The sequence below is a fragment of the Gambusia affinis genome, linkage group LG05, assembly GCF_019740435.1.
Source record: "Gambusia affinis linkage group LG05, SWU_Gaff_1.0, whole genome shotgun sequence".
Lineage (NCBI taxonomy): Eukaryota > Metazoa > Chordata > Actinopteri > Cyprinodontiformes > Poeciliidae > Gambusia > Gambusia affinis.
The window spans coordinates 28,994,003-29,021,343 of NC_057872.1; the positions used below are offsets into that span (position 1 = coordinate 28,994,003).

Below are 27,341 nucleotides of genomic sequence, written 5' to 3' on the forward strand. Positions count from 1 at the left end.
ACTCTAAATTTTCTCATTTGCATTTTCATTTTACTATAGTTTGCTTCTATTTGAAACTCTGTAACTAAATACACAAGAGAAAAATAGAGATTAATGTATATATTTTTATTCACCATTTTGTCCCTTCGTTTCATTAGATAAGTTTTTCTTTTGATAATTTTGTATCCTGTGCGTATATTCACAGCTTATGCATCAAGTCGTGCTGACAAAAAAGACCTTTTTATATCCACTTTGACAAGAATGATGCAAACAATTTTTTCTACTTTATGTCCATGGTTTACAGTGAGACAATGTCATTATAAGGCTCATTTAATAACACCTCTAGGTTCAATCAGGAGACATACCTTGGTATCATTTCTGAGAATCCACTAATCCTAACCAGAAACAGAAGAAAAATAAATACGGTGTTTTTCAGAAAATGTGCAATCAATTTAAATTACATGTAAACTTTGGATTTTTTTCTAATTTATCTCCAAAAATGACACATGAAGAAAAATAAAATTGTATCTAATGTTTCAAGCTCATGGGTAAGGAACAGTTTCAGGTACAACCATGTATAATAGGAAAGAACAAAATTTCCAATTGCCAAAATTGCCTCTGTGGATAAAATATATTGTCCATAAATTGTCAAAGGGTTGAACCACTAACATCAGAAATTACCTGAAACAGAAAAACATAAGAAAGTAGATGCTTAATGCTGTCAAGCAAAGATAACTTGTTGAAGTATTTACTTTTGCTTTATTTCTTTCATCTTATATTTTGTAATTTTGTTTACAATTTTTTTTTTTACAATGTATTCAATGTCGTGTCCTTTCATTGCTTTTGTGATATAATTTTACATTTTTTACAAGAAAAATACAGATGAAAAATACTCCTTAATGCCATCGGGAAAACAGACTTATACAACATCTGTTCATGTAAGAAAAAATGACCTAATTCAACAGAGATCCAACTAATTGATGGCAACAGTGTCACCGTTGGTGAAATGGAGATCACCTGAGAGCAGCTGATGTGTGATTTTAGCAAATAAACACCTGCGTCTGTGAAGTCCAGGATTCCTGCTACAATTATGACATGAATGCAACATAATGCTCCATTCAAAACAGAGAAATTATTATTGAAAAATATGAGTCAGGAAATCACTGCAAAAAGATTTCCAATATACTTAACTGGAAGTTTTCTACACCTGCAGAGCTGGGCAACTTCACAAATTGGGTCAGACTGTGTGATTTATCCCCCAATAAAGTCAAACCATTCAACCTCTCCTGAAGCTCTTTCATGACATCAAACCATGGATGTCCATGAACTTTCTGAGTTTTAGTGAAAAGAAAACATGTGTAATGTTATTCAGTGCTAATAGTAAATCACACACTCCTCTTCCGAACCTCAGTGATCTGAAACAGCAGATTACAGATATTTATGTAAACCTGGATTCAGGTTTTAAGATCAACCAACAAATCAGCAGGGTGAAAAACCCAAAACAAAACCTACAAAAATTTGTGTGGGAGACTCCAAGAAGACCTTTTGATCTGATAAGGCAAAAATGAGGCTCTCCTCTATATTGTGTTTAGCAAACCCCAAACAATGTACATTAACCACAAGTGAATCATCACCAGTGTGAAGCATGGTAGTGGCAGCATCATGCTGACAATGCTATGTAGCAGCCAGCCCTGGAAACAGAAAGATATAATCAACCCTGAAGGCTAATCTGACTCAGTCTGTCAGAGTACTACAATTTAGAAAGAGTTTTATTTTCCTGCAAAGTAACAACCAAAAGAATACAGTAAGGGCTTGGAGTGGCCTAATTAAAGCCCACATTTCAGCCCTCCTGAGAATTTGTGATCTTGAAATGGACTGCTTACATCTGATCCTAAGCTGCCTGGCAGAGCTGGATGCTCTATAGCAAAGAAAGGAGAAACAATTGCAGCATCCAGATGTAACATCTGTAAGGTGCATCTAATAAATACTGACCTGAAGAGTTTGAATATTTATGCATTTACTTTACCTTTCATATATTTATTTAGTTCACATTATCAATTTTTCATCAATTATATATACACACTTGTGTGGGCAGGATCATGAAGGGACTAATGCCAAATTTAATGACAAAAATTTGCTTTCACTTAATTTTTGATTTATCTATTTATTCATTTTGTTAAATAAATAAATTTAGCAAAATAAATTTTATTAATAATGCTTTACTTAAGCATTTAAATGATGAAACATCCCAGTAAAAAGTTTTAGTTTAGCCATTGTGAATTTAATTATTTTCTATAGATGTCATGTTTTCTGTTTTTCCCAACCCATCTGGAAATATAGCATTTGATTTGTTTAGGCCAAAATCCCAGTCATTCATTGGTTAATTCATTCCCTCTTCCCATTATTTTTCTTCTCCATCATTTAAGCTCATTTGCCTTTTTCAGGTGCAGTGACACCAAAAGAAAATGTACCTATCTTTTATAAAAGAACCAAAACTCTTTCCTGCGGTAAAATCTCCCATGGTACATGTGAGGACTATTTTTGTTTAGCAAATTAATTGAAGCAGACTTTAGAAAATTGCTTTTCTTAATGCTCCCAGTGATGTTTTTTTTGTTTCTGTTTTTTTTTTTTTGGCTTGCTGTGAAGAGAAGCGTTCTCTCTGAGTCTGCAGATTGGAAAATCAGTTCCACAAACTTTGTCTTTGGGCAGAAAAACTGTCAGGTTGAGTTAAGCTACAGAAAGCGCTAATCCCCTCTGATACACTGTCCTCATAGCAACTAGAGTCTTAGGCTGGCTTCACACCAACGATGCTGTATGTGCCTGTTGCATTTGAAGAATATCACCCCACTCATATTCATTGTATATTTTATATTGTGGCCTCATTTCAAAATGAGCATCATCTGAATGCCAGCTAAGGATTTAATGTGCAGGAGTCAGCGTCTGCACAGCTTTTTCATTTTGACCTTATGTTATCTTCACCGCAGAAAACTCCCTGTGTGGAAGCTGAAAAGATGATTATATATTGCTTGCTATGATGTAGATTTTTTATTTAAGCACTAATTGGGATCAAAGTGGATTAACTATCAGAGTGTCTTGTGAAAGTTCACTCTCACTTAATCAAACCAATCAAACTTTATTTGTATAGCACATTTCAGCAGCAAGGCATTTCAAAGTGCTTTACATCAAATCAAACACAAAATACAATGCAACATAGAATCAACAATAAAAACACAACATCAATAAATTTGCAATTGATTACGTTTCGAATACAACTCTAAACAGGTGGGTTTTTAGTTGAGATTTAAAGGAAGTCAGTGTTTCAGCTGTTTTACAGTTTTCTGGAAGTTTGTTCCAGATTTTTGGTGCATAGATGCTAAATGCCGCTTCTCCTCGTTTGGTTCTGGTTCTGGGGATGCAGAGCAGACCAGAACCAGAAGACCTGAGAGTTCTGGAAGGTTGATACAACAGCAGCAGATCTTTAATGTATTGTGGTGCTAAACCATTCAGTGATTTATAAACTAACAACAGTATTTTAAAGTCTATTCTTTGAGCTACAGGGAGCCAGTGGAGGACTTTAATAATGGTGTTATGTGCTCTATCTTCCTGGTTTTAGTGAGATAAAGAGCAGCTGCATTCTGGATCAGCTGCAGCTGTTTTATTGATTTGTTGGACAGACCTGTGAAGACGCCGTTACAATAATCAATACGACTGAAGATAAACGCATGGATGAGTTTCTCTAGATCTGGCTGAGACATTAGTCCTTTAATCCTGGAAATGTTCTTCAGGTGATAGAAGGCCGTCTTTGTGACTGTCTTTACGTGGCTCTGAAGGTTCAGGTCAGAGTCCATCACTACTCCCAGGTTTCTGGCCTGATCGCTGGTTTTCAGTTGTAATAACTGAAGCTGTGCACTGACTCTAGATCGTTCCTCTTTAGGTCCAAAATAATAACTTCAGTTTTGTTTTGTTCAGCTGGAGAAAGTTTTGGCACATCCACACATTTATCTGTTCTAAGCATCTGTTCAGTGATTGGATGGGTTCTGAGTCTCCTGGTGACATCGTAATGTAGAGCTGTGTATCATCTGCATAGTTATGGTAGCTAATATTATTTCCTGTTATAACCTGAGCTAGTGGGAGCATATAGATATTGAATAAGAGGGTCCTAGGATTGAACCTTGGGGTACCCCACATGTGACCTTTGACCTCTTTGATGAGAAGTTTCCAATTGAAACAAAGAAATCCCTGTTCTTTATGTAAGATTCAAACCAGTTAAGCACTGGACCGGAGAGTCCGACCCAACTCTCCAGTCGATTCAGTAATATGTCATGGTCAACAGTGTCAAAAGCTGCACTGAGGTCCAACAGAACCAGCACTGTGGTTCTCCCACAGTCCGTATTTATATGGATGTCATTGAACACTTTTACGAGGGCAGTTTCTGTGCTGTGGTGAGACCGGAAACCAGATTGGAAGGAGTCAAAGCGGTTGGTTATCGTTAGGAAGCTATTTAACTGTTTACACACAACTTTTTCAATAACTTTGCTGATGAATGGGAGGTTGGAGATCGGCCTGTAATTCTGCAGTAGTGATTTGTCACTTACTTCAGTTTTAACAAAGTTGGGTTTTTTTGTATGTATTTTTTTTCCAAAAGTTGGTAAACCTTTGTAGATAATTAGCATGTTAAATTGGTCACCAAGTGGTAACTCTAGTGGTTCTTATTTGTTCTTGTAGATGTGAGTTATTCTTTTCATTGTTTGAATTGTTGCATGTCTGGAAAAATATTCCTTCTGGTTTTGAATGCTGTTCACATAGAAGGATTTCTATTCTTACCTTTTCATTTTGGGACAGTTGCTATGATGTGTTACTATGGCAACAATGTGGGGGTTTTTTGGGAGCAGCTGAATAATATCTTAAAAGCTCAAATAATACCTGAACTATGACCCCAAATCCCAGAGATTTTCACTTTGGGATAAAGTATTTTTGAATTTAACTGATTTGTAATTGCCAGTTTATAGTTGCCCCCTTTTGCATTGTTTTGAAAAATAAAAAAAATAAAAAGATATACCCTTAAACTATTGTAATCGTTTTGAAAACAAAACAAAAAATACATTTAAACAATGTGATTTAAAAATCTTCAGTGAACATCTGCTGTTATTGCTGTTTTTGGTCATGGATGACATCACTTTCCTTCCAGGCAGAAAAAAAATCTGGTTATCTGTTAATTCTGCCCCCAGATTTGTTTTCTATTGCCTGTTACCTGATAAATAAGGCTCTCTGTTGACGTTGTAAAGAGTGTTGGTACTACATCATAAAACATGGTTAGAGGTTTATATTTGTAGCTAAACTACACTGATTGGCTACTTCACTGTTTATTACAGCATTTAGAAAGCATTTGACATCCCAACCTTAATATTTTTGCTTAGGTGATCCCAACCAGTCCTCTTGGGACAACTCTTCTCATTTAATTTATCGGTTTGAAATGTAGAATTATGAGGGAAACTTCATGAGACATCATGTTTCACCAGGAAATTTGTTTATTTTGATTCTGTTGGTTGGGCTAGTGCCCCATGGTGAATTAGATTTACTTTAGATTTGTCAGAAAAAAACTAATTTAAATGATTCCTATTGACTTTCTGCTGCAATATGCTTTAAGACTTGCTTATAAATGCCCAGAATAATTAATCTACCCACATCTGTTCTCAAATTTATGAATCCACTTTGATTTTATAATGTGGTGTTCAGAAAAAGTTTTGTAAATTAGTCAAGCAGTTCGATATTTAGTTTACCCTGAAGGTCTTTAGCCATCAAATGCCAAATCATTCCAAAACCCAGCTTTGATGTCAGGGTAGCGCTTCAGTGACTTTGCAGAAGTGAAGGTGAATGAACGTCTCTTCCACTGACTTTAATTACTCGGGACAGGTCAGATAGGGTCTAATTAATACCTTCACGTATCTTAGCAGCATAAAGCTGTTGGGTCTGCTGGTGTAAACAGCGCGGCACCCTGGGTCGCAGCTGGTAATTACAGGTCTCGGCGCCGACAGTGACAGCTTAAGGCACAGGGGATGGAGCTTAATTAAAGCCTAACCAGGCACCTGCCATGTCAGAATAAAGAGAGGGGTGCATGACCCCGGGCTCACCAAAACAGAATGAAATGAACTTCTGAGTGAACAAATTATGGAGATTTAAAATCTACACATAATTCATTGCATTTGGATTCCCATTGAACACAGCCAGGTTTTTCCCTTCATACTCTGAAGAAGTGCACTGCAAAAACACAAAAGTATTTTTAGTTTAGTTTCCAGTGCAAATACCTTAGTACACTTGAAAAAAGACTAAATTAACTTACAAGTAACTTTTCAGCAACATACAGGACTTTGTTTTAAGTCAATATTTACTCATATTGATATGAAAAAGTATTAGTTCCACTAGCAGATTTCTTCATTTATAACAAGACATTTTACCCCTGCTGTAAATGAAATAATCTACCAATGGACTAGTACTTTTTCATCAATATTAAGGAATAATTTACTTAAGACAAGCTTCTTCTTTTTTTGCTGAAAAGTTACTTGTGAGTTTTGTCCTATTTCAAGTGTACTTAGATATTTGAACTACTTATTCAATTAATAGCACTTAAGTGAATGCTTTTGTGTTTATTTTTTATTTTTTCTGTAGAAATACCTCTCTCAGTTCTTATTTCACACAGGAAGATAATTCACGGTGCATCACCTCCTGCTTTCAGCTGCACCTTGGGTTGCAACCTGGTTTTTTTGTGTGTGTTTTGCCCTTTTTGTCTTTTTTTTTTATCAAGAATGATTTAGTGAAAGCACTAAAACACTATGCTATAAGTACAATTAAAGTTGTACTTATACCATGTATAATCACCCTATCATGAAAACATCTATCTTAACTTCTGACTATCACTGTTACCTTATTCACATCTTTGAAATAAAATATTGATTATTTCAGGACTTCGGTGAATTTCAGAGCAGTTAGTGAAGCTGTAAACATCCCGCTGTTCTGTTGAAAATAAAGAACATAATGTCAGTAACTCACAAATGTCCAATTTGTCTCAGTGTGAGACACTTTTAACAACCAAATCAAGTAAAGGGAGAAGTAACAATTTAATTCTCTGCAAAATGCCAGCTGTATAAAAATGTAATAACTCTGCCTCTTGTTTGCTAAATAATCAAAATTTCACAGCTTCCTATCCTAAAAAAGCATTCATAGCCCAGAGGCAATCAATGGTCACATGAAGCTGAAGGGAATGTGTATTGATTTTATGAATGAGGAAGTATGACAAGTCTGAATGACCTCCAGTTCTGGGGCATCTTACAGTTTATCAATCTACTTGGTCTGATGTCTCTTTAACGCTTTGAAGCTTTAATACAAAACTGGCATAAAACTGAGTCAATAAACTTTGGGAAACCAATATTTCTATTGTTTTCGAGTGTTCAGGTAGGGCATTCATCAGTAAAAACAGAGACCGCTTTAAAGTGAAAGAATGTTTTCAATGTTCATTTCTAGAACCTTCTTAAATAATGCATTTAATTGTTTGTTTTGAGCTTTCAGAGGTTTATCAACGGCTTTCCACACACACCATTCCCCAGGGGATTGTGTGGGGACGTTGTACCATTTTCATTTTTACAGCAATTGTTTGCTCACAACTAACATGTAGGCACATCCTTTTAAAAAGGCAGGATATTATTATCTGTCTTCCAAATAATAATTCCCTCTTTTTACCCCCAAACGTTTATACAGAGCTGCAAAAAAAAAAAACATATTCTGATATTAGAGCTGCAAATATCACATGACTTTTTTAACAAAGACTACTTTTTAAACAAATATCCACTTTGGAAAATTTGTCATTTTTAAAGAAGCAGCATTTTATTTCTATTTTTATAATTTAAGATAATGATAAATAGAAAGGAGGATGGATATTCAAAAAAACAGATCCCAACCACTGGACAATGAAAACAGATCTAAATTACTGGTACTTTTACTGGACTTTAGAGGAATAAAATAACATGACAGGGGAAAAGCATGCATGGGAAAAAAGTTGCTCTCTTGCTGTGGCTGCGTGGTTCTAAACTGATTAGTTCTTGTGTGGAAAAGCTCATTTTTTAACATCTAATTTGTTTAGATTGTAAATTAGAACTAGATGGATGTTTGAATCAGATTACAGTTAACCGCAGGTCTCATATGAGATTGCTTACTGGAGATTATATATGCATATTTGTCCATAATAAGGCTAAATTTTAATTTGGCAGATTCTCAGGCATATAATGACTTGTGCAGAATTGTGTGTATAAACCAATCTTTGCAAAAGAAAACAAAAAAGCTTACATTTTGATTTAAAATCACTGTTTATTTGATGATATTTCCTTTATTCTGCTCATTCCTGGAAACATTAGAGTCAAAGTCCAGGCAGTCAGCCATTAGTCAAACTGTTTAAATATTAAAATTAGAATCAAGATCGCTGCAATTTTCAGTGGGACTCAGCAGTTCAATGGATGCTTCAAGGTGCATTTTAGACCATAATTTATGCTGCCTGAATTATGCAAGGCTCAAGCACAAAGAGCAAAACAATTTTTACAGGAATAAAATTGGCTTACTTAGCTTAACAGCAGGCTTGCATTTATACTCAAATGAGTTGTCACATAATGCAAGAATGACGTCAATAACTGAGCATCCAGACTTATTCTAGAACCTGGTTACCTCTGAGACACGTACACTGTCATTACAGAGTGAAATTCAAAATAACAGGGAGATTAACCAGACCAGAGGTGATAGAAGCTGACATAACACAACAAATAAACACGAATACATCAACAACGTGCAACATGCAAAACAACCACCCTTCCTTTTGTATCTTTCATTCATGAATGTCGATTTTAGAATCAGCTATCCAAAGGTTTGAGTCAACTAAGTAAAGAGCTTTTAATCAGTGCAGAGCATTTCAGTAAATGGTCCTGCATTGAAAATTGAATCTTCTTTTATGCTACCTTCCATTTCTGCACCACTGCTTGATGAAAACGTCCTTTAAAACCTGACAGTAGGCGTAGAAGAGTATCTGAAGTCCTTCTTCAATCTGAAATGGTCCAACTATCTCATCTTGCTAACAGCTACCCATCAGTGGTTACATCTTTCCTACTTTGGTTCTGCTCCTAAGCACCAACTATCTCATACTTCTGGATACTTCAGGCAGAATGAGGTTCTGATGGCTATGGAGGATGATGGGTTGCACCGCTCTTCTTGGGTCTCTTGTAGGTGATTTTTGACTTTTCTTCTCCAGCATATCAATGACTGTTCAGTGAAAATCTCATACAAATATATAAAACTCCATAAAACGTCTGTCACTGTGGGATGTTGTTTGTAACGTTACAGTCAAAAACTGTGACACTTAATTGACAGGATGTGCATAAGACTGACATGACACTGTCATAAACATAACATCTGTCATAAAGATGGAGTCTTTGTGAATGTCTGACTTGTCATGAAGCGTCATTTGGTAAATAATGACACTTTTAATACAAAGTTGACCGTTTTAATGGACTTTTAATACAAGTTTTAATGCAACTTTGCATTAAAAGTGTTATTGTTTACCAAATGACAGTCGATCATTAAAGAAATAAATTGAGGTTAATTTTTCTAAATCATATTTTCACTATGTTCTTCATTCATTTATAGAAGTTGCATTTATAAATAAAAGGCTTAGTTACCAAGCTAAATGTTTAGTATGAAGATAAATATTAGATCGCTAACTCTAGTTAGCTAAATAAACTGAGATTTACTTAGCTAGCTAGTTAGCTGACTAATATTTATTAGCACATCTCTCCAGCTTCCCAAGACAACTCAAACTAAGTCAGATTAGATGAAGAAATTTAATTAAACATCAACTTTCAATTTTACCACAGACTTTAAAGTGGACGGACTGGATCTGTTATTTGACTGGGACAAAATGTTTTGCTCTCAACCTTTGAAACTGCAATCCTCAAGGGCTGGAGTCCTACAACTGCATCAGCGCACCTGAATCACACAGGTAACTTTTCTTTAAGGGTATCGGAGTAAAAGTGGAGGAATACTTATATATGCCCCACTTTTAAGATGTTTAATTGCAGAGTTTTTTAAAAAACAAGTTTTTTTCAAAACAACTTTTTTTTTCCACTTTATGATTGTATATAACTTTGTGTTGGTCTATCAGACATCGCCATAAAATACATAGGAATGTTATGATACTCAATGTAACGGTATATGTTGTGATATTAAGGGCAGAAGAAGCAAATGCAAATCTGTAAACTGAAACAGATTAAAAACAAGGCTTCAAAAACAATAATAAATCAGAGCTTTAATCAATAATTTATTCAAATATACTGCTGATTATTATTCATACAGACAGAAATGTTTTTCAAGAAATGGTTTTGTCAGGTTAAAACTAAGAAACTAGCTTTTTTAAATTCTATCCACAGCACCTCTGGGTTGACAGCAGCTGCAGAACCCCTGAAGTGAGACTGACTGTAACAGCGACACAGAGTCAAGTCTGAGTGTGTTTGTGCAGTAGGTCACCTCAGACTGCTCTCCACTGCCGTAATTTGTATTGTTCATAGATAAAATGGTTTGTATTTGATGGTGCCTGCACTCACATAATTTACCTTATTATCCTGAGATTCTGTTCTTTTGATTGAGTTTCGCTCCTTTGTGGAGGATCTTCAAAATCTGGGAGGAAAATGGCATCAGAGCATTTGGGTTACTTTGTCTTTTGCAATTACAGCCTGAAAGGATTTGCAGAGATTCTCTTAAATATGCTAGGGATTGTTTTACGGTAAGAAAAACTCTGCATGATGGTGAAAACTAACAAGTTTTAAGACTGAGGAGTATGATTAGATTAGGAGCAGCGTCTCGTGTAAAAGCTGCAGTCTGTTATGGATGTAGGGAAACAGATGTTTTCTAGTTTTCCCAAAAGAAAAAGAGGCTCTTATTTTTTATGTTTTGAGTACTGCAACAACAGATAAACAATCTTTATCAGAGGATCAAAAACAACCCAAATTTTAAAACTTTACAATCAACAACTTTAGTAACTTTTTCTCATAATTTGTTGAGAACTGGAAGAAATTATTAATTTTAAGGCACATAATAAGACTGAGATGAAACGCTTGACAGCTTGAAAAATATCAAATGGCTGTTTTAAAAAAACTGCAAATTTTTTACCAGGTTGCTACGCAAGTCAATAATTTCTTTGACATGTGAAAAGTAATAACAAGAAATAACAGTATCATATTGTTGGATTTCTTTGGATCAATAGTTAACAAGATAAGCTGTAAGTGGCACCAATTTTCCAGGAATATAAATCCAATCAAATCTTAAAATTTTAAATCAATGGAGATGATGGACAATCAGGTCGCAAAGAGGACAGCTGAGAATAAAAAGCATTTAATTACTGCAGCATTTGCTCTCCAACGCCCAGTGTCTCTGTTAGAGCTCTGTATCTTTCCTCCATCTGTTTTCTAGGGAAAAAAAACTCCAGATACAAAACTGATGGGAGCGAAAACCAGCAGCTGGGGTTTGTAGTTTCTCTGAGCCTGAGGATGTCAGTGCCAGTGCTCATATTTTACAAAGTCTGTGTGTCTTTATTAATGTGCTGTTTAGCTTTCTGAGAGCAGAATCTCAGTACATAAAGTGCCAGTCCCGCACTTAGAGTCAAACTGGTTGAACTGGGAGAGTCGGAAGCTGGAATCAGTAGGTCTTCTTCCAGGAACGGAGGTACAGCTGGAAGGGCAGCAGAGGGTTTCTGTTCATCAGGCTCTTGTGGAAAACATCAAAATCAGCTTTCCTGACTCTCTGCAGATAGTCCTCCAACACGACCTGGAGCACAGAGCAAAACAAGCACAAGCTGCTTCAGTTTGTGTCCTGAATTCATGCCTCACATCCTCAAAGATGAGAGTTTCTGAAACTTTCTGCACTTTTTAGACTCTTCGGGCCTGATCTACAAAATTTTTTCATGTATAAAAAACTTGATTTCATTTGCAAACCTGATCTACAAACAGCGGTCAGTCAGTGGGCCACCAATCACTGTAGAGCTTCAAAAGCACCAAGTCTCTATATTTGAGACTCTTATTTTGATTTAAAAAACTTTCTCCAAGATGAGTTTGAAAAATACATATAATTTGGAAAACTTTACTTTCAAAGCAAAAACAAAGCAATAAAAATACTGTTGGCTGTCTAGTTTCTACAAATTCAAATAAAATATTATTACATTTATATCGCCATGTTGCTTACACTGCAATGCATCCTGGGTAGATGACGTAGGCTGGGTGCAGCCATAGTTCAGACTAGCCAGAACAGAAATTTATGTGCAAAAATGAAAAAATGAGGACTGAATGGCTGAATAGGAGAGATTTGGCCAAAAACAGATGGTATTAGTGCTGCTGCTAATTGGAAATGCTAACCAAAATAGATGCTGTAAAAAGCTACAATTTCTTATTCAAAAAGTTTATGACTAGCATTGGGACCAAGACCTTTAAATATATTAGAATGGGTTTGTTACAAAGACTTAAATATGCTTCACTATCTCTTTAAACATTCACTCATCTTCCTATTTGTTTAGATGTCCTGTTAGCTCATTGGCCCAGCATGCATTGAAAAAATGTCGGCCTCTGTAGGCAAAAGATAAAATAAAGATATAAAAATTTTTTTAAATGAGTTTTTACATATCACAAACCACAATTTTGGGGGGTTAATAGAAAAATTACAACATATTTAGGCCAACAGGTTCAACTAGTCATGGATTTCTTTAAACTGAAGATCATAAAAGCTCTAAAAGAATTAAAACTCTGGGTTATTGCTCAAGAAGAGCACCACTGAAAAAAGGAAATAAAACACCCAGGATTTACCAAGAATGAAACCAAGAGTCTCTGTGTGAAGACGGATGAACCGTAGACGGATTTCCATCAAAGGCCAACTGAGCAGTCACGGCATACATCATCACGCAAAAGCATAGGAGGAAGAAACCAGAAAAGAGCCACTCGTTAAGGTGACCCCTGCAGACAAACTGTGATTGCAGCGTATTTCTAAACAGTTTTTTTCTGCATCAGGGTTTGGGGGTCTTAAAATGATGAAAGGAATGAATAAAGGAGGAAAATAAAAACCATTTTTCAGTGAAACGTTTTTCCCAGAGGCCGTAGAATGTCTTTTCTGTTCACTTCCTGCTCAGAAACGAGGGTATTTAAATGATAAAAGACAGAAGAAAATGGACCACAGGCATTTTTCTGTAACAACATGAGATTAGTTAACATCCGGAAGGGGCGTCACATTTTATTTGAAATCTGAGTGTATGGACTTCAAATGTTAAAAAGGAAAAACAAAAACATGTCAAACCTATGGCAGAAAATAGGAACTTAATTCAAAGCTGAAATTTTATCATCTCTTTTCTTTAACCCAAGAACCACAGGATAAAGCTTGCTGCTTTTCTCCCCTTCGTCATTTTCGCCAACGTTATGAACAGCTGTCATTTAGCAAAGAGCGAGCGGTGCAGAATCAAGTTATGGACATTCTTTATTCTGCCTGCAAAGCTCTCTGAGTTCTCTGCTCCTCTGTCCCCCGTGTCTCTCTGAACAATTTGGTGGTAATTCAGAGGCTGGGAATGTGTTTTCAAAAGGTTTTTTTCTATTTGGGCACATGGAAGCAAGATTCCACCTACACACTGTTTGAGGAGGCTTTTCTGCTTCATTACAGAAAAGCCTGTAATGAAGCAAATAAAATATAAGAATATTTTATTTGAAAATAATCTGCTGAGTTCTTTAAAGAAGTGTTAAAATCAAAAAGACTCTGCAGATCGTAATATCTTTTTAAATTGTTTTTCTTAAACCTTCGATATGTACTCTCAGGTTTATTGCTGTCATTCTTCATGTTTTTGAAATGAGTCGGTGTGATTCATGTCCACTAGCCTTCACTGGTGCTCCTCTTTTTTTTTGTTCATTCTGCCACAATGACCCAAACCTGCAGTTCATCTGAATCTAATTTTCAGGACGAGAAGAAAGCAATGCAGACTGCGCCTGGTTTTCATGTGGATTGCTGTCATGAACACAAATAGACAGCAACACTCCCACACACGCATGAAGGGGCCTTTTTGCTGCTTGGAGAAGGTCCACTGCAAAGTCAATCAGGAGGGAGAGTCCATTTTTCAGCTCTGTCCTGTAGTTACAGCAGGTCGGTGATGGATCATCATTATGGACTCCATAGAAATGTTTTCTCCACCAGCAGAAAGCAGCCTCTGAGTTTGAGTTCATTCATAGTTAGAGTTACATTTAGGACAAATTCCCACCAGCCCTGTTTGGTCTGATTTAATCAAACTCTGATTCGTTTGCCTTGAAAGTCCGATTTGTTTAGGGAAAACGTAAATCTCGGTTTGGTTGAAGTGAACTCTTCACTCATTAAATGAAACCTCTCCGACATATTGCAGATATAAAAATTACACATGCCCTTACTTTTATGATTCCATGTAAAAGCATGAAACACAAACAGGAACAAGATTAAAATAAACATTGGTTGTTAATATCAACCCCGTTTTACTTATCAGATTGATGCCGAGGGTTAGAAAGTCTTTTTGAAGGCACTGATTGACTCCTAGTGTATGTAACCTTCTTAATCTAAAAGTAATAATCTTTAAAACATTTACCTCCCTTTTTGCCCAGAATATTAGCAATTAGAGATTATTTTTTTAACTTTTTTATTTTTTGAAAAAGTTTAGTCTGCTTTTTTTCAGACAGCAGGAAAACATATTTTTATGCAGTATACAAATATTTTTGGTTTCAGCTCCACAGTCAAAAGAAAAAAAAACCTGATTAAATTGGATTCTTCTCGATGCCTTAAGAAATCTGGTTGGGTGCACAAACAAGATCTGCAGTCAGCACACGACGGCTGACCTTCAGGGTTATTACTGAAGCAAACATCAGTGATATGAGAAAAAAGTGATTTTAAAATGTAAATGAGATCTTGATGAAAAGCAGATGAATATTATAACTTACAGTGGGAAGGAAGGCCGGGGTTGCTGCTGCTGGAACATTGTGGCTAAACGATCGGGCCTGAAGAAGAAACAAGCAGAACAAACTGAAATGAACAAAAATAAATAATGTTTTTTCTGTGTAAGTAGGTTTCAAAAAGATTGGAAAATCACAGAAATCTAAGCTGCAACTTCTATTAAAATACTGACTTTGTATTTGCTGCCACCAGCATTAAACATTCTTAACATCTCTAATAAAAGACGATATGAATTTGCTACATACGTGCAGCTATGATACTTGAGTAATAACACAGACTGAGTCAGACTTTCTAATAATATCTATAGGGCTCTTTTGAAAGTGTTTTCCATCTAGTTTTGCACCCGATTATTTCAAGAGGATTCTGTTTTTGCTCAGGCACTCAACGGCGACCTTTGGATCACTTAGACACACAAATGGAAACAGCATGAATAAACCAGTGTTTTGTCTGCCTGCAACAGGCAGTTTGTCAAACAACAGCTAAATTGTCTTTCTAAGACACAGTAAATAAAAACATCATTTAGCTTAAATACTTTTGTTGAATGTACAAAAATACAACAGCATGACAAACATAATAGTACTTAAATGCCAAAAACTTCATAACCAAATAACTGTCAGCTTGACACACAGCATACCTCATCACTGTTAGTGATGTGTTGGTAAAAAAAGTTGCATAAAGAAAGACAGAGTGAGAATGATAAAGTAAACATAAAATCAGTGGTGGGCAAACTTTCACTAATACTGGAGCTAAAATGTTTAGCGCATTTAGTTTCCCCTAAATACTTTTTTTCAGTTAAATTCTATCAAGATAATTTACTTGGCTGCTGTGTAAACTTTCAGATGAACATCACTGCTGAAATTTATAGTTATAATATTATTTTGAAGTTTGTTAGGACAAACTTCTGCCTCCTTTCCTAAAATTCTCTTTTTAAAACACTTTTTTCATCAAGTGGCAAGTCAGTATGGCTGAAATTAGCACATTAGCACTTTAGCTTCCAGCAACTGCTAACTTTTTATATAGCAGTGCCCACCACTGCCTAAAATGGGCATTTTTAGTGGTCATCTCATATTAGCCAAACCACAGGAAGAAGAAGGAGAATTATGCAACTTATTTTCTTCCAGTTCCAGGGCCTGGAAACACCTTGGGATTCCTCCAGAGGAGCTGAAAGAAGTGGCCGGGGAGAGGGAAGTCTGGGCCTCCCTTCTGAAGCTGCTACCCCCGCGACCCAACCACGGAAAAAGTGGAAGAAAATGGACGGATGGATTTTCTTCCAGGATTCATCTATATTTTGCCTGCTTCCATGGTTTCCTGTGAGGATGATCCGTTCAGGTGCAAGTAAGCCAGGAAGTTCTTTTTTTTTTTTTTTCATCTGAGCAAAACACTTCCACATGTTTGCCGAGTCTCCTACTTCATTTTTGGCCAACCCTGAAAAATTTCTTTTTACAGCTTTCTTGCAACCGTCTCATTGTTTTGGTAGATTTTGCAGTAATCACATTTGTCATAGCAGGAAGTAAAACTAATTTATATATAACTGACCTAGTTTGATTAAATATTGACAAGATAGAGTCAGGCCAAGCAAATCATTGTTCTGGATAGAAGTCACCAAGCTGGATTGTTATTAAGCACTTAGGGATTTTCCCAACAGTGAGAAATCAAACAGTCTGCAAAATACGCAAACAGAAGTAAAAAAGCAAAAGAAAAATCTCATCATCAGCTCCACATGGGCTGCAGGAATTAGGTTTCTACTCTGCCAGCTCAGCCCTAATTAAGTCAATTAGCTAATTAATTAAAACACGTTCTTTTTAGTACAAACGTCTCATTTTTGTAAGTTTTACCATGTTTTATTGCTTACATGAATATAATAAAAACAGTTAATAAAAGGAGAATATTACCTTTTTAAGACAAAAGATTTTAATATATATTTCATCTTGTTTGTCCTTAACTGCCTTTCTTTCACACTGAATTATTTCTAACAGACATGATATGGGTTGATTTTTAAATCCGCCTTTTTCTCTTGCGATCTGTTTTTCTTTTTACACCAGTCAATATCAACTGTGAAACAACCTGTGCAGGCTCTTTCTTTCAACGGAAATTACTTGGTATTCCCAGGGAAGGAAGAACCTGTGGGTGTGTAGACTGAAGTCTGAATTTGTGAAGTTAGCAACGAATCCCCTGAGCTCTGTCAGCTACAGGTTTGGCCTTTTGGGGCTCAAACATGTTCCGGCACATTCTCAACTCAACAAAGGATTTGTGGGTCCTAACAGTGTTTGTCAAGCTGTTCCAAGGAAAGGTTTGCAGACTGGTTCAACAAACAGGCCTGCTGGAGTAAATCAGTGCATTGCTGCTACAACTGACAAATGTGTAAAGATGTAAATGTTGCTGACAATTGGTGTAAACAGTGCTGGCAATTCCTTTAATTCAATAGTCTTTTCATGGATTTATAATAAACAGAATAGAATTAAACAACGTTTAGAATTATGCCACAAACTGGCCTGAAAATGAGGGATAAAAGCCAGACTCAAGATACTGTGACTAGATGAAATGGTAAGACATCCAAAGAACTTTACATCAGTATGGTTCATCTGGTTTTTATGCACTAATGAAATGTTACTTTACTTAAATTCCTGGGAAGTTTGCTTAAAACAGAAATCTGATTATAACTTTAAAAAAACAAAACATTGAAACAGTAAGCCGATGAAAAACAGCACTTTGATTCCTACTTTCCAAATGCTCTCTCTGAGTGAAATTTAATGTGATTTAGCTTCTAGCAGAATTTCCTAATAGGTGCAATCAACGAGCAAACAAAATTAAACTACTTAGTGTTTGAACAGTTGCATAATGAAAAAGTCTCCATAGGACAAAAATCAATAAGGCATGCAAGTGGAGACTAGTACATCTCCAAACCAATTAGCTGCAAACTCCTAGGAGAAACATAAAAGTAAACAGAAGATATTTGCAAGACATTTTGAGTCATCCACAGCGTTGCAGATGCAAGCTGCAACCCACAGCATGCCAGAGCGTGAGTCACCAGTGATGTTCATTTTAAAAATACCAAACTTATGCCTGCTGTTCAAGTGGCGTAAAAGGTGTGGAGAGAAACTAAAGTGCAGTGGATGTGAACGAGCTGAAAGAACAGCTTTAACAAAGGATTCACATCCAATCAGTGGTGATATTATTGGTGAAATAAATGAAGATTTTCCTTGTTGAAAATAATTTAGATCCTCCCAAGGAAAATCCTTCTTGAGTTTCTGCAGCATTTAAACCAATCCAACATAAAATGTCACCAGAGAAGAGGCTAATTGCACATTTCCACTGGCATTTCGGACCACTCATCTTCTGTGACCGTCCATCTGTGCCGAACTTTCTGTGTAGATTCACTCTTTTGCCAAGTGTGTATGATAGTTGTCCTTCCTTTCCCCTCCATTCGAAGTAGGAGTAAACATATGATGGTATGAATTGTTTAGGTTATTCTAAATAAATTTAATTAATTATTTAGATTAAATAATTAATGAAAAGAAACCTCTTTCGATTTGACGTTAATACACTTCATGTTCAGATTTCTGCTGAGTAATTCTTGAATTACCCAGCATGATGCTATTACTAAAACATGCAGACATAATTTCTGATTCTTGTTGGTGTCACTGTGAAATCAAGTGTCAAACCAACCGTTCCTGGCTATTACTTGGTATTTTAAAGAAATTTTGGGTGAATAAACAAAGATGTGTATAAAACCAGAACCAGAACCAGAACTTTCACAGTAACATCTCCTTAATTGTTGAAGGTTTTTCCTCTACAGGTCAGACAGCCCTCCTTGCTAACAGTTTCTAAAGTGGCTTTTAATGAGCGAGTGTCTTTGAAACTGACATAGTACAAAGCTCTAGTCCTGGTTTATTGGACTTTCCACAACAACTCTTGATAACTTTGGCTGAAATTATTAAATAAAAAGTTTTGTAAAAATATAGTTATTGGAGTTTTTAAGTTTTTTTTTTTTTTTTTTTACTTAAAGTACCCATTAATATTTTTTAGCTCTATTTTTCTTAGAAGTGCATCCATCCACTGTAGAAATCGTTTTGTTTTTTGATAGTAGAACAGTAAATTTGATTTGTGTAAATAAAACAATTAAACATTATTTTCATGTTACATACATGTTCAAGGTGCACGTGAGCCTGGCTAGCGATGTCGAACACAACGTCTCGAACGTTCTTCTCCCGGCTGCCACGGATGAAATCCTCCTGAGACGCTCCGTGCTTAAAAAACAAAACAATATTTAACAAACATGAAATAACAAACATGGAATAGTAGTCAACTAATTTAGAAATCGATTAATCATTTACTGGAGCATACAAACTCAAAAAAAGGCTAATTTGTGAAAGAGGAACACAATCAGAGAAGGAATTAAGCCAAAACTTTATGAAAAATACAGATTTTGCAAAGACAGAAAAAAATTGTTTATCTGTAAATATGTTTGACCCAGAACTCCTGAAGTAGAAGTTTTAGCTTCACCTGGTTCAAATAATGTAAAAAAAAATCCTGTTTTATTTCTAATGTATAAAAAACTAAAGTGGTAAAATATAAAACATTCAAAATACGGCATATTAGAATAATCAAGACAAAAGGTGAGAAAATGTTTATTTATGGTATGAAATGGAAGTAGGATGGGTAGGAATGTTGAAGAATAAAGTTTTATCTGGAAGACATAGGGGAAACATGTAAACTAAACTTTCAAAACTTTATGGAAACTATATGAGTTTAAATCTTAAATCTAACAGATCAAGTGTTTTGTTTTCACTAAATATTTTTTAAGAAAAAAAAACAACTCATAATTTTCTAAGAACCCGTCAAATATTTTGAAGTTTGGACATAAATCAAAAGTCCTTTCAGTTTTATGATGCAGCCAGAAGAACAGGAACCGTTTGGTGACCCTCAGTACACCTGCAGTGATAACACCTCCCAGTTTTATCTACTCAGCTCGATGAGCCAAAATCTTCAAAAATCTGCAGATAAAACTCAGAGAAGCAGCGCATAAAAAACATCCGGAGAGTCTCGTCAAAGTAGGAGGAATCTTTATACAGAAAGATGACATATAAAAGTGTGTCTGTCTGAAAATGCACCTTACATCAAAGTACATCACTGACTGATGACAAGACAAAAAATATGAACGAATATTTCAAAAAAAGTGCTTGAAGATGTTTCAAAATATATTAGCAAGCTGGAAAATTTCTATGCGAGTGCTGCAGAGGAAAGAAAGAAAGTATTTGGATCAGCTATCAGCTTCAGATTTATGATTTAGATTCAATATTTACATAAAATACAATATAGATTTGTACTTTTAATTGTTGAAAGAAATTAAAATCTACTAGTTTCCTTCCAATTGGACACATTAAATCCAAAAGAAATTTCTCTGAATTCATAACTTCAAATGGACAGATTAAGTATTTCAACATTTCATCCTCGAGAATTCAGAGACGATCAAACATTGTGTTTTAAGAAAGAATAAGAAAATAAAGTTTGATAAGATAACTAAGTGCAAGTTTGAACCATTATTGAATACAGATATTTTCATTTTACATAAGATGCTGAGAAGAAATTAAGAGCGACAATTCCTGCAGTGGAGAAGATAAGTATTCAGCACATCAACATTTTATCTCAGTGAATCCATTTTTAATGGGGCCATCAACATTACATCCTAAATAATACACATGCAAAGAAATCAGGATGGCTAAGTCCATAAATTATTTGCTGAGGTGGAAGGGTGCAGCGGGAAAAAAAAGAAAAAAATGAAGCAGAAAGCCAGAAAGCCAAGAAACCAGCTGAGATAGATTTCTGGAGGGTGCCTTGAAGTTGTCATCAATGAAAAGGACTTTTTCACAAAGTATTAAAATACATTTTACTAAACATTTTCAGTGCTTATTCAATGAGTCTTTTCGCTTCATCTAACGTAACATAACTTAGGAAGTAATGGACTTGATTGTTGTCAATTCCATGTTGATATGCTCATTAGAAATATATTTACTGACAATACATTATTGTGTTTGATGATACAGATTTTTGTCATTTCTCAGCACCTTAGTGAAGAGATTTGACTTCCTGTTTGAATCCAGCAAAGGATCAAAACATCTGACCGATTTATGTTCATAGAACAATTCCTCCCATTCCGCTTGCATGCAGTACATTTGCTGAGGAGGTGACTCAGCTCCAGATTACTGAGAGATGATGAGAAAAATTTATGCAGGAAATAAAGGATACTGAAAAGAAGAAAAATATTAAATGAAAGGATAAAAGACCAACATTTCAGACCAGCAATAAAGGAAAGAAATAATTTCGGGGACTGCAAAGCTATTAGAAAGCACCATTGTCCTCGCTTTGAACCATCTGGTGGTTCTGACAAATATTAAACCTCAATAAATGCACAATTATATTTGATCTACCTTTAAATAAAATAGCTCCAGCGCAAGCTCATGCTTGAATCCCACTTTTGCTTCTTTTGAATTCAACAGACGTAAACAGAGCAACAGAAATATAGTGAAGGTGGATTGAAGGTGCATTGTCAAAAAAGTTAGTACCGTAGATAAAGTGACAAATAAATGCCGACACAACTTGCAGTGAAAGCTTAGATTCATCTGAGCAAGTAGAATTACATTTTCAGGAAAATCTTCAATAAAAAAAAGACAGAGCTCTTAAACCAGAGATGTCATACATCGGTTTTTACCAGAGAGCGAGTTTTCAGCTCCAGTATTGTCTGAGGTATGAAATGGGATGAAGGCATACGGCCAACGTTGCCCCGACTGAGAGCTAAATTTTTATGGAGACTTGATGTGCCTCATTTCACACCTGCAGCTCCCAGCAGACAGGTCAGAAAGGGACAAACCAAGCAGCAAATTGGCCCAAGCTGCTTCTTCCCCCAGACCAGGAATCTGAGTTTAAAAGGGCTGAAGTATAACTCAGGAAATGTTAGTTTACACTCTTAAACCAAAAGCTTTTGAGTTTACACTCCATAATATGTAAATGCATGATATTATGGTAACAGTCATACAGATAGAGGCCTTTAAATTATTAAAAGAACCTCTAAACCTCTAAATGTCTATAAATACCAGGGAGAGAGTTTTGGTGAAGTTTAAAGCAGGGTGAGATTCTACAGCAATATCTCAAGTTTTCTAAATAATTAAGTACGACCACAATCAGATTAGCTTGCAAACGCTTTACAATCCCAAACCGATCCGCATGAAGACGAACGAAGAAATCACACAGGATAGCACTGTTTAATGGTTGGAGCCATTTATGGATCACTTTTAAAGTTTATTCAGCAAAGCAAGCTGACAGCGTTATCACAAAACCATAACAAGATGGAGGAAGCTAATAAAAATAAAGCACAACTAATAGCAACGGCCCAAAGATGAGCATTAACTGCAACTACTATAAGAAAATCTGTTTGGATGTGGAGTCAGAACCAAGAATGGTGGGATTGTGAAGTGACTTAAGATGGAAACGGCGAGTTAAAATATTTGCTGTAGTGTTTTTTACAAAATGAGTTTTATACATATAAACAAGCTGAGTATCTATGATCTGCATGGAATATGGGACACATAAATTTTCAGTGGAAGCCAAAATTTTCTCTCCATTAAATTATTTATCTAAAGTGTTTTCTGTGGATCTTTAATTGAGGTGGTGTGTAGGCCAACCTGGAAGTCCAACACACACTAATCTAATAGTTTGACCGTCTCAGCTTACAATAAAGTATTTTTAATGACCTAATTACACAAACACTGTCTGAGAACTTTTATCTGCAGATAAAAATGCTACAAGTGTTTGGGTTTTTTAGTTCAGCTTTTCTAAAAGCATAAAAACAGGTTAGAAATAAAGATTACATATATTAAAACATGCTATTCATTTACAGCAATGTTCCAAGTAAAACTCTATCAAATAATGACGCCATTAAATGTCTTAGGTGTCAGTTTTACGTGGCAGAGCTAAATTAATGGAAAAACGAAAAGATTCTTGATGTAAGCAGCCTGATAGGGACATATTTTAATTTAGTGTGGCTCGTCATGCTACTGATTTTTTCTTATTCCCCTCTCAACTCGTCTGTCTCTCTGTTTTTTTCTGTTATGTTTAATCAGTCAAGTGTTACTAGAGAAATATTCCATCTGTTATCTGCCTTCTGCATCTTGGACATATTACTCAGATCTTTGAATGAAGAAATATTACATTTGTTCTCGTTTTACGTTACGGTGTACAGTACTGGTTGGGGGTTGCAGGGTGATTAAACACACCTCCAGCTCCCTCTTCTGGAAGCGGTAAGGAATGCGGGTAGAAAGCCTGGGGTCAGAAGCGTCATCTTTGCATCAGAGGATTTTTTAAGGGCAGAGCTTGCATGCTTCAAACAACAGCCCTGGTTCCCCCCGTCGGCCCTTCCAGCAGCAGCAGCAGTTGGTCTTCACGCCGGGCAGAAAGCCCAGACAAGGTTGGAAAATGTTTGTGGCATTACTTTCCACAATAATTTCAATCCAGTGCTCTCATGTTTGCCAAATGGCTGCAGAGTAACATTTCCTCCCCTTAATTTCTCCCTTTCCTCACCTGATTCTGTCAAAGTAGGGGCATGAGGGGCCTTTGCCTCACAGATTATTTATATCTAGGGTGCCCAACTTTTAGATGCATCAATCATTACCAGGAATCTGAAGAACCAAATAACTGCTGATGAGGAAATTCAGACACTTGATTCAGGTGTTTTGGAGCAGTGAAGCATAGAAGTTACAAAACAATGATGGGAATTTTTACATGGAGTTTCTCTCTTTAAATGAGTTGAAACTCCTTCAAGAGATGAGCGCAATTCAGATTTTTGCCAATACAGATTTCTTTTGTCTGAAAAGTCTAAAAATACAAAATAAACATAGCAACAAATTTGGGATCAATATCTGAACTGCAGCAGCCTCGGATATTGTTTTTATAAGGCTGGATAGAAGCAACTCACCAGCATGCATATATCCATGGGCAGGTAGACTTTCCTTCGGCTGCTGTTGTAAGGAGTCGCTCTGAGACACGTGGCGATTCCCTGAGCTTTGCCTATGTGACTTGCTGCATGATCTGCATGGACATTTTTCACTCCTGCAAACAGAAAAAAATCTCAGCAAGAAAATCCTACTGTCTGAGAAATCTTGCAAAGTTTGCAAGTGTTTAAATAAACAGAAGCTGTTTGCAGTGACAACGTCTTAGGTTTGTCCTGTGCATCCTTAGACCGACAGTGGGATGATTATGACCTTACTAATGGAGTTACTGCTATTTTTAAACCTAGAGTAGACATGAGTGGTAGCTGGAATGAGAAACTGCTTCACCCTGATGTCACTCCTGTATTCACTAATGAGAAAACAGGAAGACAGCCAACAAATCTGGTGAGTTAAGAGATGCCATGATTCTGCCAAAGGGGAAAAGGTCAAAAAAGAGACCAATGCTGCTGTCTGATAGAAAATATATACATATATTTTTTATTTTTAGCACCTTTGAGACTTGTATAAGAAAAAAAATGCAGAATGAGAAAGCAGCACTAAGGAAAGTTGATGTTAAAAATGCAGCAACATGTCTAACCTTCAGCACCATTTGTCATTAAAACGTACCTAAACACTCCAGCAGCAGGTATAATAGTGAAGATTGTGTGTTCTCTGAATACTTCTCAAGCTCCTGTAGGTTCTTGTAGGCTCTGTCATCCAGATCCTTTTCCTGGTCAAACAGAGAGACTCAATGAGTTCCACTTTTAACATCAAGAAACAGAAACATCATTTATTAGTGAGAATGATCAATTATTATCTAGGGCTGCAAGTAACGATTATTTTAGTAATTTATAACTCTGACAATTTATTGAATATTTGGATAAAAAATTGGCACATTCTGCATTTACATTTTACATTTCATTTAACCATTTAAGCCTCTGGGATTTGGAGTTGTAGTCAAAATCCTAGAGGTTGCTTGAGCTTTAAAATGCTAATTAGCAGCCACAGATTCGCATCATAACAACTGTCTGGAATGACAAAAATAAAAATAAATCAGAGTAAAACGCTTTGCAACTACATATAATGCAAAACCATAGAAAACAACCATTAAAATATGAAATGTGTTCACAAAAAGAAACATGAACAAAAGTCTTCAAAAAGATCTGTAACCTTAGGTACACTCACTTTTTTCTATCTAAAATAAAACTGCGGTCTCAGAACTTGGAAGCATTTTCACTCAGAGTTCTTGATCCTTTGGCGTCAAAGTATCCAAGTCCCAGATGAATATATTGATCCCAGTTAAACAATTGTATTCACTGTACTGACAGTAATTATTCAATGCTATCTGAACTAGCACAATGATCCCCACTGGACATGCTGAATGCTATTCTTTTAACTTTCTTTCTTACCCTCTCTGTAACAATCCTCATCAGCCATCTTTTTGTAAGACCATGTGTCTTCACTGCCTACAAAGAAAAATAAATATAAAGATTATTGACCCCTAAATGCTTGAAAATGTGTCAATTCGAAATTCTTTGTAATGAATTTACCTTCCACAGCTCAGTACTGACTGGCTGGTTAGGAGGGTCATCTCTGTAGATCTCCTCTATGGCCGTCTTCCAGAACTGCATTCGCATCAGACCAATGGTCTTCTGGGAAACGGAGTCCTTCACCTAGTGAAGACGGATAAACAGGGAGTCCAACGCTGAACACTTTAGTTTAAACAAACTGCTCGTATCAGACACATTTACTTTTCCATACACCTAGCATTAGTTTGACAATTGGTTTTGACCTCAATATGAAAAACAACCTCCCATTCAGCTCTATGGAGGAATACCTGCCTGTGCCAGCTCCACATTAAAGGCTCTCAGAGCCAGAGAGGAGCGCCGCGCCTCCTCTGGGAGGAGGAGACACGACAAGAAGCCCTCATAGTCTCTGGACCTGAGGAGGAGCAAAAAGATATTTAAGACTCAGGAGGAACTTTAAAGTCAGTGTGAAGCAAATTCAGTTTTAACTGTAACAAGGTACATGAAAGAAATGGAAGAAAACGAACAACACAAGCAAGAAAAACTTTTAATTTATAAAAATAAAATCTTATAAAAGTGCAAAAATAGAAATTAAGACACAGTTAAAAGACTAAATTAGCAATAAAATCCTTTATTAGATTTGAAATAACTTATTACATACAGTCCTAGAAAGTTTCACTACTTACAAATATATACATCACAATGACAAACTACATGGTTTTAAAGTACATAAATTGGTTGCACGATGACAAAATGAGGACATGTATTAATTATTATTAATATTAATAATTATTATTTTAATGAATGATTCTATATGCACAGAGGTGCAGTTGGTAGCAATGTTGCCTTGCAGCAAGAAAATAAACATGAACAAAATGTAGGGAGGTTTTCTGCATGTTGTCCCTGGCCTGCGTGGGTTCTCTCTGGGTACTCCAGAATCGCCCTACAGTTCAAATGAATGACTGTTAGCTTAACTGGACACTGGGTCAATTAGCGTAAGCCGATCCATCCATCCATCCATTTTATGTACACCTTTATCTCTAGTTGGGTCGGGAGGGGTGCTGGTGCCTATCCCCAACTAACGTTCCGGGCGAGAGGCGGGATACACCCTGGACAGGTCGCCAGCCTGTCGCAGAGTGTAAGCCGATTACAAGAGCAAATGCAAACAATTTCAAAGTGAAGATAAAAACATCTAAATACTTCAATAAGCACATAATTAGCGCGTTGTTTTGTTATTTAACAGAAATCTAAATGAAGAATGCTATAATCAAGCTCACTATATTCGGACAAATTTTTTCTTGTCATCCTTTTAAAAATAATTGCAACATCTAAAACAAATAAGCTCCGCAGCAGTGTTTACTGCTGTAAAACTCAGTTGATGCATGTGTTTAGTAACAACATTCTTCATTCCTGTTAGCAGAACTGACCCACCTGACCAGGTTCAGGCAGTATTTCTCACTGTGCTGATTCTCCCCTGCTGCGTTTGTTGACGCTCTCACATTTTGTCTTTCACCCACTCTTTGAATGCAAACCCCGTTCAGTGCTATCTTTCTGGGAATACAGTAAATTAGCGATGTTTTTCTGCTAAATAATCTATGCTGAATACTGACGCCGACTGCCATGTTCCCCTTCACCTAGTGTTGCGTTCCCTATATCTTGGAAATATGACGTTCGAACTTCTAATTTAATTTTGTGTTTGTCTCGATGTATTTTATAATCAAAAATGATGAATTTTTGAGAATTTGAATTGATTTAGTAAATTAATGTGTAACGTCAAGTGATACTCTTTTCCTTTTTTTAAAAAAAATCTAACCCGACAGGATGAAAC

At 36.0% G+C, this 27,341-nt stretch overlaps 1 protein-coding gene across 2 annotated transcripts; it reads right to left on the minus strand.

The window, feature by feature from the left end:
- Positions 1-10,317: 10,317 nt before the first annotated feature.
- Positions 10,318-27,174, minus strand: ndufaf6 (NADH:ubiquinone oxidoreductase complex assembly factor 6). 2 transcript variants are annotated; one of them, XM_044118099.1, is made up of 9 exons: positions 26,945-27,173; positions 25,829-25,928; positions 25,538-25,660; positions 25,397-25,453; positions 24,615-24,717; positions 23,975-24,108; positions 19,152-19,253; positions 14,994-15,050; positions 10,318-11,832 (listed from the first exon to the last, which is right to left on the minus strand). In XM_044118099.1, exons 1-9 carry the CDS (start codon positions 27,133-27,135, stop codon positions 11,704-11,706), a joined length of 996 nt encoding a protein of 331 aa, XP_043974034.1. In that variant the 5' UTR covers positions 27,136-27,173; the 3' UTR covers positions 10,318-11,703. The 2 variants fall into 2 exon arrangements, with proteins under 2 accessions (XP_043974034.1, XP_043974036.1); XM_044118101.1 differs by lacking the exon at positions 10,318-11,832 and adding an exon at positions 12,842-12,928 and having other exon boundaries at positions 26,945-27,174.
- Between the last annotated feature and the right edge of the window lie 167 nt (positions 27,175-27,341).